Below are 16,365 nucleotides of genomic sequence, written 5' to 3'. Positions count from 1 at the left end.
CCGTGTGGTGTGAGGAAGTGTTTCTTTTTTTTATGAGGAAGGCTTTTCAGTGACGAGGAATGGAGGGCAGGGCGGGAGCAAGGTCTGAACACTGTCACTTTGCCTTTGTTTGGGCAAGCTGTTTACACAAGGGGAGAATTATTAGTCTCTCTAACTCTTAATCGAAAAAGAAAAAACAATGCAAAAAGGAAAAGAAAAGACAGTTTTTGAGCTGAGCTGGAGCCCCTGCTGGGGGTGGAGCAGGATGAACCTCGCTGACCTACACGTAGGAGGGAACTCTGAGGAAAGACTCGATTAATATTACTGTATTGACTATAAATCAACTGGAGAGACGGTTCAACAACGCCTGGTCTTGTTCATCACAAATCTGTTATTATGATCAAACGTCTTTATTCATCCATATCAGATCCTTCAAACATTGGAAATTGGTGTGTAACTTACTTTAACTCCCTTTAAAAGTCTCCTTAATTCTCTGCTGCATGAATGATGTAAAAATTCTGCCCTAGTCCTAAGAGACAACATCAAGATTTCCATAGAGCAATTAGACTGTAACTATTAGAATATTTTCATAATGACTCAGTCATTTTCAAATATATTTTTAAAACTCAGTTTTCGTGTTCTAATTAATTTTTCATTCTGTGCGGAGCCACAGGAAGCAGCTGCTGTGGATCACAGATGGGCGTCATATTTTTCTACTTTGCCTTTGCATAAAAAATACAAAGCATAAGACATACAACATATTTGTATAGCTACATAATATTTGCCCCTGGTATTTCCTCCCTATTCCATCATATACTTATCTGCTGCTATATGAATGACAAATGCAAATGTAAATGTAGGACAGATAATGTGTGGTATCCCTGTGTTGACAGTACGGTGGTTAAACCTAAACAGTCGCCTCTAACATGACTGTGGGATCTGTTCTTCCTTCTGCTCCTTTAGGCCATAAAACTGAGCTGTGTCTGTTATTTCCTGTGAGAATGTGACACAGTATTGGTAACCAGCATCAATCTTCATTTTACATTATAATACATCTTCTTAATTGAGCACAGTATTTTTTTAACTTTTTGGAAAGTCACAGTGTAGGTGTCTTTAAACTATCAATCATTCCTCTTTAGAGGTTCATGCACTTAATTTTAACATGTTAAATAAGCAGATGTATTGTACTCTATAGTGGCACTGTGCCTTATGTGGCTCTGCTTGTTCCCAACCTGAATACAAGATTATAGCCACTTTAGCTCCTAACTTGAAATTAGAAAGAACGAGAATCTTCTTCATTTGTCTGATATTATATTCTGAGGTTCAAAGTTCATTCCTGACTTTGGAAACAGCAGTTGAAAAAACAATCTGACCACAAATTCCTGGCTTTCCGTCATATCACATAATCTTCGACAGCAGATGGAGTTTGCATACTTGTCATGGAATTGTAAATGTTCAAATTTCCATTTTTCCAAACACTTTATGGACTTCTTGTGGTTTAAAGTAACATTCTTGACCTTGGAAACATCAGTATAAAAAAAAGAAATCAACCTCTAATTTTTGTTTATGACACACACTCAACCAATACACTTAAGCCTCAAATCACATGATGTAGAAGTGTGCAGATTTCCAACAGTCCTGGCTGGTTAATGCAACAATCAAGAGTCTGATATGTATTTCATCACTGTTTTATTAAATAAAGTTGAATACACACACACTCAGTGATTGAAATCACGTTGCAAGATTCTCCCTTGAGTTGCCGTTTCCCACGAGTAAAGCATTTCAGTAGAAGCATGCATATTCTGAGGTACAAAAGGACCCGTTCAAAACATCTTAGAGGATCATCCGTAATCCTGTGATTTATATCAGCTCTTGTATTGCAGTCGTGTGTGTGTGTGTGTGTGTGTGTGTGTGTGTGTGTGTGTGTGTGTGTGTGTGTGCGTGTGTGCGTGCGCGTGCGCGTGTAGTCCAATCAAAGTTGCTGAAGTCAGTTGTCCTTGGGCTGTCAATGATCACAATAGTATATTTGTGGTCATCAGTTCAGTGCAGTGCAGCATCTTATTGTAGAGGTCATAAAGGCTGTGGGATTCATCCTAGCTGAAATAATTAAATATAACAATCCTACAAGAGTGTGAGTGGTGACTATAATACATAAAATCCACTGTATTCATTTTGGACAAACCCTTATATGACAAGAGTATTTATAGCTACAAAAAAAAAGAAACACATTATGAGCATGGCAGTTGATCAAGACCGGTATGTTAAAATGTTTGGGATCATTCTTGTTGTTTTTACCTTTTTTTTCCTAAATAATTTACTACGAGGTACATACTGGTCATCTTGGAACTAAACAGCATGTAAACACAAAATATGATTTACAGTGGAAAATGTTAACATCCATATGATTTCTTGTTTTTACTGAAATATGCAAAACACTGGTATGATCCTTTAGAGAGATACTAGAATAATGATACTACTGAGACACTTGAAGCTCAGGCAGTGTTGCCAGTGAGCTGCAGTGGAAAAACTCATATGGTCAGATGAGTCATCGTTCCCCTCCTTTCAAGAAGCAGATGAGTACATGTGTGGCACACAAACTAAGAAGTTTACAGGCCTGAGCGCTTGGTGCCCACAGTGAATTATCACAGTTATGAAATATCACATTGATCCTGTAATGACGCATGTTAATCCTGATCAGGTGTTGTCGTATAGCCAGAGGAACAAAGTCTGCACAGTCAGGCTCGTGTCTGTAGTAGTGTGAAGCCTTTTTGAAATGAAATACAATACAAAAATACAATTAGTTAGATACTTTCACATAATGGCTGTAGTTACATTTTTAAAGGATCACCATTGACTCACCATATTTAACAGTGTCCTGAGAAGCTGAGAAGTTCAAGGGTGCAAATCTGAATGACATTTAAATTGGATTTCCGCCACATAGAGGCTATTGTGCGACCCACACAACAATTGGATTATGTCAAGGATGATGGCATAATCTAATTCATTTAGTGCTTGTAAAGAAATTCTACTTTGAGGAAAGGCAATCTATCCTGCTGAACTAATAATCAGTTTATAAGCTTCAAAGATGTCTTTTAACATTATTCAATCTTACACCTGTAAAGTGTTTTTTGTGTTTAATATGCCCTGTCAGTGTACATCCTGCTCTTTGTTGAAATCAGCCTCTTCTTTGAAGGTGAATAGATGTGTTGAAGTTGTGCATGTGCAGTTACTTTCATGTTTAAAGGAGTCTGGAAATGTTGACTCCGAGTTGGGTTTGTTGAAAAATTTAAACCCGAATCAAATGTTTAAGTTAACTGAAGTCAGGCTTTAAATCCAGCTTTTCTTAACCTCCATGCTGGAAAACCAGTCAGATCTCAACTCAACTGAGTACTTGTGGGTGTTCAGAGATTGTTATCGCATCCTCTCAAGACAGTTTAAACATTTGTATAATGTTCATCAAGACAGTGAAACAGTGTGTTCATAGTGGCCCCAGACTGGAGAAACACATCAAGGTTTGAAGAGGCTGGCCTCTGTGTCATCTACCTTTAATTTTACCACAGATTTGGGCATGGCTTACACCGGTGTTGCAATTACAGAAAACGTGTGGAAAAGATAAAACATGCTAGGACCTACTGATCAACATCAGAAAGAAACATGCTTCAAGTATTTGACTGAGTCAGTAACTGTCACAGGTAGGCTACTGTGGAGCCTCGCTCTCTTTCTCATGTACAGAGAGGCAGGGTGGCATCACACCTCAAAGCTGATCTCTCTCGACTGTCCAAACAGGGGCTCTGTAGCCAGGTGTGTGTCTGAGTATGCACGCCGCAGGTGTGTAGAGCTGCATGTGGTCTTGATGGCAACCTCATAGGGAGGCGGGGGTCCCAGCCAGGAAGGAGGGTGAGGCGGTGGACTAAAACCTCCGGGGTCCATTGGAGGATAGTCGAAATCTTCGCCACGAGCACCGTGCCTGTGGCGCTCCATTGTCCTACACACAAGAAAACAGCGACAGAGCACAGTGGTGTGAACACTTATGAGGCCATGACATAAACTGATATGTACAATAAAGTTCTGATGTATCAGCGGTTGTAGAGAGATGCTGGACAGCAGGTGGAGTCATGTTCTGCCAGTAGTCGTGTTTCCTGCCAAACACAGGCATTGGGTTTCAGAAAGATATAATGGACGCTTTGGCTGTGCAGGATGATAAGTAGAAACACTGCCTTGTAGTTGTATGCCTCCACCAACCAGTCAAGTTTCAGTTTACTTCCATGTCCGTCCAGACTCAATGTTTGAAGTGAAGACTGTGTGGAAATTTAATAACAGGTCTTAAGTGTATTTTCATTGTATTTATTCCACTGCTTGGCCAATAAAGCTGATGCTGATAGAGCACAAAGTTACAGCCATGACAGTATATGCTTCAGAGGTGGATGTTGATGCAAAAAAGCTACAAATTCTATGATGTGGATGTTTCACATACATCTTCAATCACCACAGTTTACAGGTGGGCACCAAGATTAGTGTCACCAATTCAGTATCTGACCAAATATGAAATATGGTCACAATCTCCCTTTTTGTTTCTGAATTATGGCATTGAATAATGGCCAAAAAAGCGTTTTTGCAGAAAATGATGATGTCATATTGAAGTTGACCTATGACCTTTTGGATATAAAATGTCATCACTTCATTATTTTATCCTATTAGACATTTGTGGGAAACTTGTCATAATTAGTGTATGAATTCCTGAGTTACGGACAAAAACATGTTTTGTGAGGTCAGAGTGATCTTTGACTTGACCATTAAATTCTAATGAGTTCATCCTTGAGTTCAAGTGAACAACTGTGCTAAATTTGAAGAAATTCCCTTAAGGCGTTCCTGAGATATTGCGTTCAATACCTCTGGCCACAGCTGTCACTGGCACAGAGGCATAGACAGCTGTAGAGTTACAGAAGACTTCTGTAACCATGAGCCATGATAAATGATAAATGATGAATGTATACACATGGTTTCTTCCCAAATATGGTATTTCACTAGACTAGTACACCTCTAACCATTTTCTTTAATTTTCCCAATTAAACCAGTTGTCTGGTCTATAAGCCCAGGATGAAACCTGAAATGTCTTATTTTGTTCCAACCAACAGTCCACAACCCAAATATATTCATTTTACTCTCATAGTAGATTAAATAAATCAGAGAATATTCACATTTTAGAAGCTGGAACAATTTGGGCTCTTTTTTCTCTTTTTTTTTTAATGACTCAAAGTGATTAATCCATTATCAAAATAGTTGGCATTCATTTTCTGCCCACTGACTCATTGACTAATCATTGCAGTTCTAGTTAAATGGCATGCTATCAATTCCTTAAGTTTGATGTATATTTTAATGAGAAATAAAATGAATGAGAAATAGTCACAAAAGACTTGGAGATAATAAAGTCAAAGCGGGCGGTTCCCAGGGTCTATGTGTATAAACTTCTGGTACAATTATTGGTATTTGTGAACATCTCTATCACAAAGTAACCCTGAAAACTAATAAATTAACCCATGATGTGAGGATGAGATGATGAACTGGACAGCATGTTAAAAAGGACAGTGACTGTATTGTTTTGAAAATCTGTTTATGTCAAATAATGTGTTTTATATTCATTGTTAGTTCATAAAAGATACACACAGAAGATACACTTACAAAGAGTCTTATTTCATGTTTTTGACTCCTGGATGAAACTGATCATTACAAATACAAACTAAGCAGCACAAACAATAATGCTAAAATCTTCTTTCACCCACCTGTGCAGAAACGCTGACTGGGACTCTGGGAAGCGGCTACCTGGGGGTGTGAAGGGGGCATGGTTACCAAAGTTGGGGTAATCGTATGGATAATGCGGGCACTCAGGGTCGAACTGCCGGTGGTTGTAGTTCACGGCATTTTTGCTGTTCATAGCCCAGAAAAGCCCCAGGATGAGCATGAGCACCCCAAGCACCACACAGCAGAGGGAGAAAGCCTGCAGGCGACTCTGGTGTGAGGCCAGGAAGGCTGTGGAGCCCCCGGTCACAATGAGGAAGGCTCCGATGAAGATTGTTCCGTGGTGGAGGGAAGGCATCCTCCTCCAGGACTGGAACTATGTCTGAGGTTACTGTGCAGGGCTGTGACCGGCTGGATAGTGTCACTCACATACAAACAGTCCCACAGAGTGCGCTCCCCATGCGCTCTGACAGTGACCAGACATCCAAATAATTTACTTCACAGCAGCAGAAATCTTGTCATCATAGGGAAATGCTGCCTGAAGCTCACTTATTTGTTACCATCATTGTCCACCTGTCATACTGATGAAAAAACAGCTGATTATATAGTCCATGTGCTAGTCCTTTCTCTGATCTCCTGTGAAAAAGTGTTAAAATTGGTAGTTTGTGAGGTAAATAAAGAAAAATAAAGCGGTGAAGGGTTTGATGCGCATCAGGCTAATGTGGACTAGCTGTGTGTTTATCATCAAGGCAGATGGACGAGAGGACAGCAGAGCCCATTAAGAAATCTTTACTGGCGCCCCACCCTCCCTCCGTCTAATGTGTCTGAAGGGTACCACTTTAGCCCTGTGTGTGTGTGTGTGTGTGTGTGTGTGTGTGTGTGTGTGTGTGTGTGTGTGTGTGTGTGTGTGTGTGTGTGTGTGTGTGTGTGTGTGTGTGTGTGTGTGTGTGTGTGTGTGTGTGTGTGTGTATAAGGATGACTTAAATCACTTTCAGGGACACACACACCACACTTAAAACCAGTTGATTAGGGATTGTTTGTGCAACTGGGGACAAAAGCCATGTCCTGAATTGGTAAAATGCTACATTTTGGGTCAGTGGTTAAGGTTAGGGTTAGGCAAGTGGTTATGGTTAGGGTTAGAATAAGTCTCCAGGGAATTAATGCAAGTCTATTGTAAATACCCAAAAGTGACTTAAGTAAACCTGTGTGTGTGTGTGCGTGTGTGCGTGTCCGAGAAAGAGAGAGAGAGAGAGACACACACAAAGCATTTCCTCTAAACATGAAATGGACATACTGGATATTAAATAGAGAGAAATTCAGACCTATATCACTTACAAGAACATAGCTGCTTGTGTGACTTCATTATGTTAGGTTACACATTCAAACAGTGTGTTAACAGGCCACTGTATGAATCTTAGATAAGTTGATTTATTAAACAGGCCCAGTTTTCACCAATTACTCAGAACAGCATCCTTACAGTATTATCCAATAAAGTTGTTCTTGTATGATAAGAAATAAGCACAATTAATTAAAGGCTTCAGACACTGGAACCTTTAATGTGGCCATGAAGGCTAAATCCGACCCAGAGCTGAGAACATTGAGGTCGTGTCAAACTTTTTCTGAATGTGAACATGAAGTTTTTGAGTATGAAAGTTGAAAAAGCTTGCATTACAACGTTTTCTATTTAATACATATAATATAATACCAATATAATTGGTGGAATTTCATAGGCAATTTTTTTTATATTCAGCAGAGATTTTCACACCAAAATGAATAAAAATATAAATAAAACAAAATTAAGTGCAAATATGGAAAATTATATAAATGTGAAATATATAGATATAGAATATACACAGATATAGAAAATAAATCAATATGGCATAAAATAAAATCTACTTACTGTGTAATTGATCGTTTGACTAAATAAAAGAAGAAGAATTATTTTTGGAAATTGTGTTGTTGGTGGTGGTGGTGCAGGGTGAGGGGGATTCATGCATTATTATTATATATACTGTTAGGCTATTCATGACAGTATGGAATAAAAAGGAGCAGAATGGGGGCAAGCTATTCGCCTGCATTTATGCAATGAACGATATAAAAGTTTGGGGATGCAAACATGTTCTTAAGTCATCTGTGCATGAACTGTGACATAAGTTAATACTCAAATTGCCACTATTAAAATGTATTTGTATTATCTTGTATTGTGGCTGATAATAATCTACACTGTGTTGTAACAGATCCTTGAGGACTATCCGGATGGTGTGACAGCTTTCCTGCTTTATGATTGGTTAAACCTCAGAAAGGCTACTGCTGTACAGTTACGTAGTACACCAATCAGCGTGAAGCGGCGAGGAACGATCCCGCCCATATGCCAATATCGACCAATCAGCGTGAAGCAGAGGCACCGCTCACCTATCGCAGTGACGGGGTGATGAGGAGTCTGGTTTTGGGGTTGGAATAATCAATGCGGGGTTTACCCACATGAATGTCCAGCGGTGAGTGGAAGTCTGACTAAAAACAGAACCACATTTTTAACAGTTTTTAGACCCGATCTGATCCAGAAACGATGGATTCGCTATTGTATTTAGGTGGCCTGGTCGTTATATTCCTGCTGTGGATCAAAGTCAAAGGTCTCGACTATGTTATCATCCACCAGAGGTGGATATTTGTTTGTTTGTTTCTCCTGCCGCTCTCCGTCATATTTGACGTGTATTATTATGTGCGGGCATGGCTGATTTTCAAGATGTGCTCTGCGCCCAAACTGCACGACCAGCGTGTGAGAGACATCCAGCGACAGGTGAGCAAGCCACCATAAGTCAGTCAGTCAGTCAGTCAGTCAGTCGATCAGTCAGTCAGTTAGTGCTGTGCACAGGTGTGTGTGTGTGTGTGTGTGTGTGTGTGTGTGTGTGTGTGTGTGTGTGTGTGTGTGTTTGTTTGTGTAGTCTGAGGCTTATTCTCACATTAAAATACATTTATAGACATGTTCGATCAGTAACTTCATCGTGCAAAAGTTAGGGTATAGTAGCTCTAACTGAATGGCACATGTTATTTAAGCAGAATTCAAATGTGATCTAATGGAGCTTTATTAATCCAGATTATCTCCAGTTCATTTTCCTAAATCAGATACACAACACCATTCCTATTGGCTTTATGCATGAGATCCCTTTCATTAGCACATATGTGTTAGTAATAATGACACATTGAATCTCACTCGTTAATTAAAGTTATGCAATTGTTATTGAATGTTTACTATCCTGCATTACAAATAGGCTACATGATGAATAGAAAGACGATTTATCTATATTACATGTGTTCATGTTTGCAAGGAATCATGGGTAGTAAAACACTTCCATAACACTGGCTACTTGTGTTTCAAATGGGACAGTGCACACTGTGTGTTGAAACTGTGTATAATTCATGGATCCAAAGTAACTTCGTCAGCAGTACATTGTGGTGTAAGAGATTAAACATTGATACAGTTGCTTTATCTGCTTCCTTATCAATCATTCAATCAATTATTACACACGTGTTTTATATCCTTTTTTATCTGCCTTATGCAACAGGCTAATGTTAACTGATCAAAAAATGTTTTATTTCATTCACCAGCAATTCAAAGTCCCACATCTGTCACAATGAGAAGTGTTGCTAAAATATAATGAACTGATGGTAGTCCTGTTAAAATGTATGTTGGGTGTGTAACTTTCACTGATAGATCTAATAAACAGCCGAGACATTTCTTTGGATTTAGATAACGCTTGGGTTAAAAAGGGTCAAGACCTGAGCACCCCGTGACTTTAAATTGAGTTTGCTGTAATTCTTCTTGGCCAAACTGCCGCAGTCTAACAACTATTTTCATAATAGGCATAATGGGGTTAACAAAATGAGGCACTCCAGCAATGTAGCGCTGCACTTCCATAAAGTTTGGGGACTTGTGACAGACATATTTAAAAAAGAATGGCCTAAATTGAAGCAGCAGAAGATCCCTAGAAGGTCCCTAGTGTGGATCAAGCTCCACTTAAAAAACACTGGATCCTACAATTACTATAATGCAAATTGATATGATCATCATTATACCTTTCCTTCTTCATTAACGCCAAAATACACACCCCCAGTTTGTGACGCAAGCTTTCTGTTAAACATTTATTGTGTCCAAACCCAAGTCAAGTTAACTGATAAGGGTTTATTCTTCAAACAACTCCCTCTACAGCAGAGGTATCCAAAGTGAGAGGTGGGCCTCCCTGGGGGGGGGCTCTAAGCAGTTTCAGGGGAATCTCATTGAATGGAAGTGAAATAGTATTAGATTAGTTATCAAAAGGAAATCACATAGAATAGATGAAATGTTTGTGATATGGTTTAAGAGATAGTTCTGGGACACAGTAGTTATGGGGAATTTGACTGTTTTCAGAAAGTATTAAATACCTTCAGGCAGATGTTTTTATGTATTTGATTTAGTCTGAAGTTATGTCAAACAATAATATCAGGCTATCTGGACTCAACTATTGAGTGTCTATGGGATTGAATAACATAATCATGATCCCATAGGCATCCATGAATTGAGCAAAACTAAGCACGACCAAGCTTTATCTGAGGGGAGGCACACAATGTAAGACTTTGAAAACCTCTGCCCTAGACTCCCTTTCAACCAGTCAAGTTACAAAACACAGTGACTTTTCATATACTGTGGAAATCATGTGTGATAAATGTGTGTTAGTTGGTTTTTGTAGTATGTTATTCTGTTAGTATCTAAGTGTGAGCGAAATTAAATATTAAAGAATTTCACTTGGTTAAGATATTTTGGTAATATTTCCTATATTTACATTTAAGCACCCAATGGGATAAATTAATTTTTAAGTGTGTCAGCTTTTACACAACATACTTTGAACTCCAAGAAGGTCTTGGTATGCAAGACTGTAGTAGAATAGGTTCATCCTTTGCACACTCTGTTGTTGTGTACCTCTCTGTATCAACTATTCTGACACATTTCAGGTGCGCGAGTGGAGGAAGGAGGGGGGTAAGACCTACATGTGTACGGGTCGACCTGGCTGGCTGACTGTATCTCTCAGAGTGGGAAAATACAAGAAAACCCACAAGAACATCATGATCAATATGATGGACATTCTGGAGGTGGACACAAAGAGGCAGGTAGGAAGAACCTACACATACAAGTCATGTTTCCAGCTGCTTTATGAATCTGTGAAATGTTTAAAAGACAGCTGCAATTAGTTGATTGAAAGGAAATTAATCTACTATTTTGATATTTGAATAATTATTTTAGTAATTGTTAAGCAAATATGCCAAATATTCAGTGGTTGCAGCTTCTCAAATGTGAAAATGTAATGTTTTTCAGTGTCATACATTATAATAAAATTAATATATTTGGCTTTTGTACTGTTGATCTGACATAACAGGACATTTGAAGACTTTAATGAGCATTTTCTATACATATATATAATATTATATTTAGTAAAATAGTTGTAAAAAAAAAAAAAAAAGTAAATATAACTGAGTCATATTTTCATATCTATCTAGTCATTAGACCATTTCCAATCAATTACTCACAGACTTCAGCACAGGTGTATCGAATAATATTAACAGTCTCTCACTTTCATTAAATGTCCCAATTAGCCATCCCAGTGAGCCAGCATGCACAACATCAGGGCCATCCTGGAAGTATTACATAAACAGAGTTATGAGAAAGTAGATGGACAGCCTACATAAAAAGGAAATACAAATAATAACAATAGATCTGCTAGCATGGCTAAACACTCTTGTGGTGATGTTCTGTCCACCATTTCTTTGCTTACAATTACATTATACTCATCAAAGAAGCCATTGAGAAGGATAACCCTTCAACAGGCCAACAGAGCGGAGGCATCAGATGATTACAGTTTAGCGAAATTACTTAAACCGTTTCATTTTGAAGTAACACTGAAAGTTAGTGCACCCAAAAATGTAATAATTCCTTATCGCATAGGAAATATGTGTGAGTGAAAAACTAAATAAAGTAAAAAGATAAAAGTAAAAGATGTAGTAGTAGTAGTAATAAATACTACTACTACATCTTGTGTTACCCTGTTGGATTTTCTATTGTGCATTTAACTTGGAGAATACAATTTTACAATTAACCAATAGGAATGATGATCAAAACGTCAAAAATAAGGCAGAAGTTGTCATTTTTCCTTTAAGTACGTATAAAAATGGATGTGGTGTGATTCAAGACCTTTTGTTTTTTAGGTGGTGAGAGTTGAGCCGCTGGCCAACATGGGTCAGGTCACCGCTCTCCTCAACTCTATTGGCTGGACGTTGCCAGTGTTGCCTGAGCTGGATGACCTTACTGTGGGTATGTAGTCTATATTGTGCATTATTTTCCTGGGGAATCATCATCTGTAGCTCTCAGGTTTCCAGAAATAGAGAGATGATGATTTCCACAACTCATTGCTCACTGATGTAGATCCTGCATCTCATTCATCAATCACAGCATCCTGTTTAGAGCCTCTGCGACTTCTCTAATCATGTTAGAAGATTGACGTTGTAGCTCAGAAGATGAAACTGGGAGGAAATGGCTGCAGTGTTGGAAGCACCCCTGGATCGGGTTTCATAATGGATTTCCTGATGCCATAAACTGCGCATCAACAATCTAATGTTTTCCCATCAGGCTGTGGTACATTCATTTATCCTGATGTCCAGGCAGGCTCTTTCTGCACATATACACTCACAGCAGGCAAACAGTGTTTCTGCTTTATGTTTGCCCACTATTGTTCTCATCTGGGAAGAAATTGAATTGCTGCAGAATAAATCTTTTATTCTCTTTCCTCTCGCAGGTGGTTTGGTGATGGGTACAGGCATCGAGTCATCCTCTCATATTTATGGGCTGTTCCAGCACATCTGTGTCGCATTTGAGCTGGTTTTAGCAGATGGCAGCTTAGTTCGCTGCACTGAGGTGAACACTGTGTGTGTGTGTGTGTCTGTGTGTGTGTCTGTGTCTGTGTCTGTGTGTGTGTGTGTGTGTGTGTGTGTGTGTGTGTGTGTGTGTGTGTTTGTGTGTGCGCCTGTGCATCCAGGGGACTGTACCATGAAGGGAGATTATCCACTGTTGGGCTTGACTAAAGCTTTTTTCTGGTATCACACTCTTTCAGGGGATAACCATGGTAATATCACCATGGCAACCTATGCTGCACAGAGAGTTAAACACACTAGGAGACTAAATAATGCTGATTACAGCTGCTTGTTATTTGCACCAGTTGTCTTTCTTTCTTTTTTTTGAAAGAATCCATGAAATGAGAATGAGAAATAAAAAAACTATACACACTTTTGTTTTTTAGAAATCTATATCAGTAAATTCTAAATTAAATATTCAGGCATTCATTTCTTTCCTTCAAGCGTTTTTTTGCACAGCTTATCCATCATGATGAGCATTTGTCACTGTTTTCTGTGGGTTAATTGACTAAATGATCAAGTAATTAATAATAATCAGCATGAAAATAATCATTAATTGCAACCCTAACCTCATAACCTAAAGGATGAAAGACTAAGCTGAACTTGTGATATAAGCCCCAGAATTTCAGTGTGGTGTAAAATCGTGTTGAGCAACTGTCGCACTAAGTAAAGCAAAAAAAGTGGTCTCTTTGTGTGGAGATCTAATGATGCTGTGAGGTTTTCTAATGGTTTAGTTTTAAAACCTGACAAGACAAGTAGTCTAACCTTAGAAACCCAGAAGGCCGAGACCACATTCATCACTGCTAATGTGTCATAGATCTGTGTACAGTTTGTTCTTGTTCTAAAATGCAATTTTCTTGTGACTCACACAGGAGGAGAATTCAGACCTCTTCCATGCCGTCCCGTGGTCCTGTGGAACTCTGGGGTTCCTGGTTGCTGCTGAGATTAAAATAGTCCCTGCTAAGCCCTGGGTGAAGCTACGCTACGAGCCGGTCAAAGGGCTGGAGAACATCTGTAAACGCTTCTCAGAGGCATCGGAAAACAAGGACAACACATTTGTCGAGGGAATCCAGTATACTCGGGACACCGCGGTCATCATGACAGGAACCATGACTGACCACGCAGAGCCTGATAAGGTAAGGTGTTTGTGAGCATGTATGCTGATGTGTTTCACAGATTTTGTCATATTTAACTTCCCTTTTTTTCTCTTTAACATCAGATTAACAGAATTGGACTGCACTTTAAACCCTGGTTCTTTAAACACGTGGAGAGTTACCTGAAAGGCGACTACAACGGAATCGAGTACATCCCTCTCAGACATTACTACCACAGACACACACGCAGCATCTTCTGGGAGCTTCAGGTACTTACAAGACATACGCACACATACAGGCACTGTGTTTCCATTAGCTCACATTTAAGGAGTGAAAGACTGTGTATATCTGCCAGATTTTAGCTTGTCATCATTTTACTGTACAAACCGCTTCCTCGCTTCTCTTTATTGCACTCTAATGCTCTTTCTGTGTCGCACACACACAAACTCCCATATACACACCATTAGCTATTAGAGAGAAGGGCGTGGCATCCTTTCTTTTCTGTAACAGTAAATGATGTAATGAATTATGCATAGTATTGGTTTGACAGATATCTGAGGGATCTGCCTATGGGCTTTTGGGTGCTCTCTGTTCCCGAAAGGACTTTGATTTTGCAGACATTGTCACAGAGGAAAGTGACCAGACAGAGCTGATCGTTAATCAACAGTGTGTAATGGAAATCAATGATGTGTTGGACATTGTGACAAGAGAAAGTTTTGGCACTAGTGAGTCAGTTAGGACTTCCCTCTGGTGGAAGATAAGAGGAGTGCAACTGGATTTATAGCAGATGTCCTCTGCACTTGAGTTTTTTTACATGACGTTTAGCTTTTTTTCTTGATAAATGAATATTAATAAATTTGCCTCACAGGAAGCAACTTCAGCACCATCTTTTAACATGTGTGTGTATATCTCTGTCTTTTCTCCAGGATATCATCCCCTTCGGGAACAACCCGGTGTTCCGCTGGCTTTTTGGCTGGATGGTTCCTCCTAAGATCTCTCTGCTGAAGCTCACCCAGGGCGAAACCATCAGACGGCTTTACGAACAGCACCACGTGGTCCAGGACATGCTCGTACCTATGAAGCATCTGCAGGCTGCCATCACACGCTTTCACGAGGACATCGATGTAGGAATCCACCAAATACTTCCTGTCTATACTAAACACTCCTGAATTCATGATTCAACAGTATTTCTGTCATTTCAGGTCTACCCTCTGTGGTTGTGTCCATTCCTGTTGCCACCAGGCAGAGGGATGGTTCACCCCAAAGGTCAAGAAGAGGAGTTGTATGTGGATATTGGGGCTTATGGAGAACCAAAAGTCAAACACTTTGAAGCTAAAGCGTCAACACGTCAGCTGGAGAAGTTTGTCAGAGATGTGCATGGGTAAGTCTCAAAATTCAGAAAGTCAGGTGATATAATCTATGTGTCATTTGTTTTCTTATGTTCATCAGACAGAAATGTTGTTTTTATATTTATTTGTGGTGCTAGAGTCATTAGTGTTAATTGTTCACAAGGAAGTATTGATCATATAGCATAAAATACAAAGCATCTCTTCTGCTTGCATTTAAATGTGCTATTACACTGACACATCTGCCGTCCATATGCCAATTTCCTCCAACAGGTTCCAGATGCTGTACGCAGATGTATACATGGACCGTGAAGAGTTTTGGGAGATGTTCGATGGACAGCTCTATCACAGACTGAGAGAGGAACTAGGCTGTAAGGAGGCCTTCCCAGAGGTTTACAACAAAATCTGTAAATCTGCCCGACACTGACCTACAGGACATCTGGCTGATATCTGACCTCAGCCCCGTGATACACTGAGACACTGTCGGCCTTCACTTCAGCTCATGCTCAGTGACAGTTACTGGTTTTGGGATGTTTCTGCCAAACGAAACAGCAATTTGACACAAAGATACATCTCAGCATTATCTAAGGTGGAATTAAGCTTTTAACACACTATTACAAACTTAAATACTTATTTTTTTCACCCAGATTGTGTCTTCAGAGTTCTCCTATAAATGTGAAGCAGGAACACAAGCATTGTAATGCTTTTACATCATGAATGTATTCTCCTTTTTTCCCTTTTCATGGACATTCCTTGCTTGATTCAAACCATTCTGTGTAACTTGAGAGCATATTGTACCAAATTCCCCCTTAATGTTTTAATGTGTGCATGTTGGACAACTTATGTATGTTTGTCTAGCTTATCTAGTGTTCACTGCAGTCTTTTTGCATATTTCTTATTACATATTTTATTAACAGCCCAGCCTCACCGTTCATTTCCCAAGTGCCATGCACATAGAAAACATGACCTCCTAATTAGCGTTAGATAAATACATACATTTTTGATAATTGTCAGTGAATTTTTGAGTCCTAAAAATGTATTTTGTAACTTATAGGGTATTATTTTGATATCCAAATGAGATCCTCTGGACTGTATAAATGAATAAAAATTAAATGAAATTAAAAAAACTGCAATAAATATCATTCTCCTGCCCTTTTTTAAAGTATAGATTTAAATTGTATGTAAATAATAGCACCGTGTAATCTCTTTGTTTCTTTTGTTTGTCCATTTGAGTCTAAAACAGAGAGAAAGTGGCTGCCTAAATGAAGAAAAAC

At 39.1% G+C, this 16,365-nt stretch overlaps 2 protein-coding genes across 2 annotated transcripts; one reads left to right on the top strand and one right to left on the bottom strand.

Moving 5' to 3' along the window:
- Positions 1 to 3,726: 3,726 nt before the first annotated feature.
- On the bottom strand, positions 3,727 to 6,486 carry si:dkeyp-51f12.2 (uncharacterized protein LOC100151460 homolog). The gene is made up of 2 exons (XM_062424647.1): positions 5,760 to 6,486; positions 3,727 to 3,964 (listed from the first exon to the last, which is right to left on the bottom strand). The coding sequence occupies exons 1-2, from the start codon at positions 6,071 to 6,073 to the stop codon at positions 3,727 to 3,729; spliced, it is 552 nt and encodes a 183-aa protein (XP_062280631.1). The 5' UTR covers positions 6,074 to 6,486.
- Positions 6,487 to 8,138: 1,652 nt separating this feature from the next.
- Positions 8,139 to 16,228, top strand: dhcr24 (24-dehydrocholesterol reductase). The gene is made up of 9 exons (XM_062424219.1): positions 8,139 to 8,512; positions 10,702 to 10,857; positions 11,950 to 12,055; positions 12,537 to 12,655; positions 13,524 to 13,787; positions 13,871 to 14,014; positions 14,672 to 14,869; positions 14,948 to 15,126; positions 15,365 to 16,228. Exons 1-9 carry the CDS (start codon positions 8,282 to 8,284, stop codon positions 15,516 to 15,518), a joined length of 1,551 nt encoding a protein of 516 aa, XP_062280203.1. The 5' UTR covers positions 8,139 to 8,281; the 3' UTR covers positions 15,519 to 16,228.
- Positions 16,229 to 16,365: the final 137 nt, after the last annotated feature.

This window comes from Scomber scombrus, chromosome 8 (genome assembly GCF_963691925.1).
Source record: "Scomber scombrus chromosome 8, fScoSco1.1, whole genome shotgun sequence".
Lineage (NCBI taxonomy): Eukaryota > Metazoa > Chordata > Actinopteri > Scombriformes > Scombridae > Scomber > Scomber scombrus.
The sequence above is the reverse complement of the archived record's forward strand: the minus strand, read 5'-3'. Positions and strand labels throughout refer to the sequence as shown.

What these genes read in the sequence shown, in the direction of transcription:
- dhcr24 (XM_062424219.1), top strand. Translation starts at nt 8,282, where the DNA reads ATGGATTCGCTATTGTATTTAGGTGGCCTGGTCGTTATATTCCTGCTG. An exon ending in GCTTAGTTCGCTGCACTGAG is followed by an intron (nt 12,656 to 13,523) that starts GTGAACACTGTG and finishes TGACTCACACAG; the next exon opens with GAGGAGAATTCAGACCTCTT. An exon ending in TTTGTCAGAGATGTGCATGG is followed by an intron (nt 15,127 to 15,364) that starts GTAAGTCTCAAA and finishes TTCCTCCAACAG; the next exon opens with GTTCCAGATGCTGTACGCAG.
- si:dkeyp-51f12.2 (XM_062424647.1), bottom strand. Translation starts at nt 6,073, where the DNA reads ATGCCTTCCCTCCACCACGGAACAATCTTCATCGGAGCCTTCCTCATT. An exon ending in CAGTCAGCGTTTCTGCACAG is followed by an intron (nt 3,965 to 5,759) that starts GTGGGTGAAAGA and finishes TCTTGTGTGTAG; the next exon opens with GACAATGGAGCGCCACAGGC.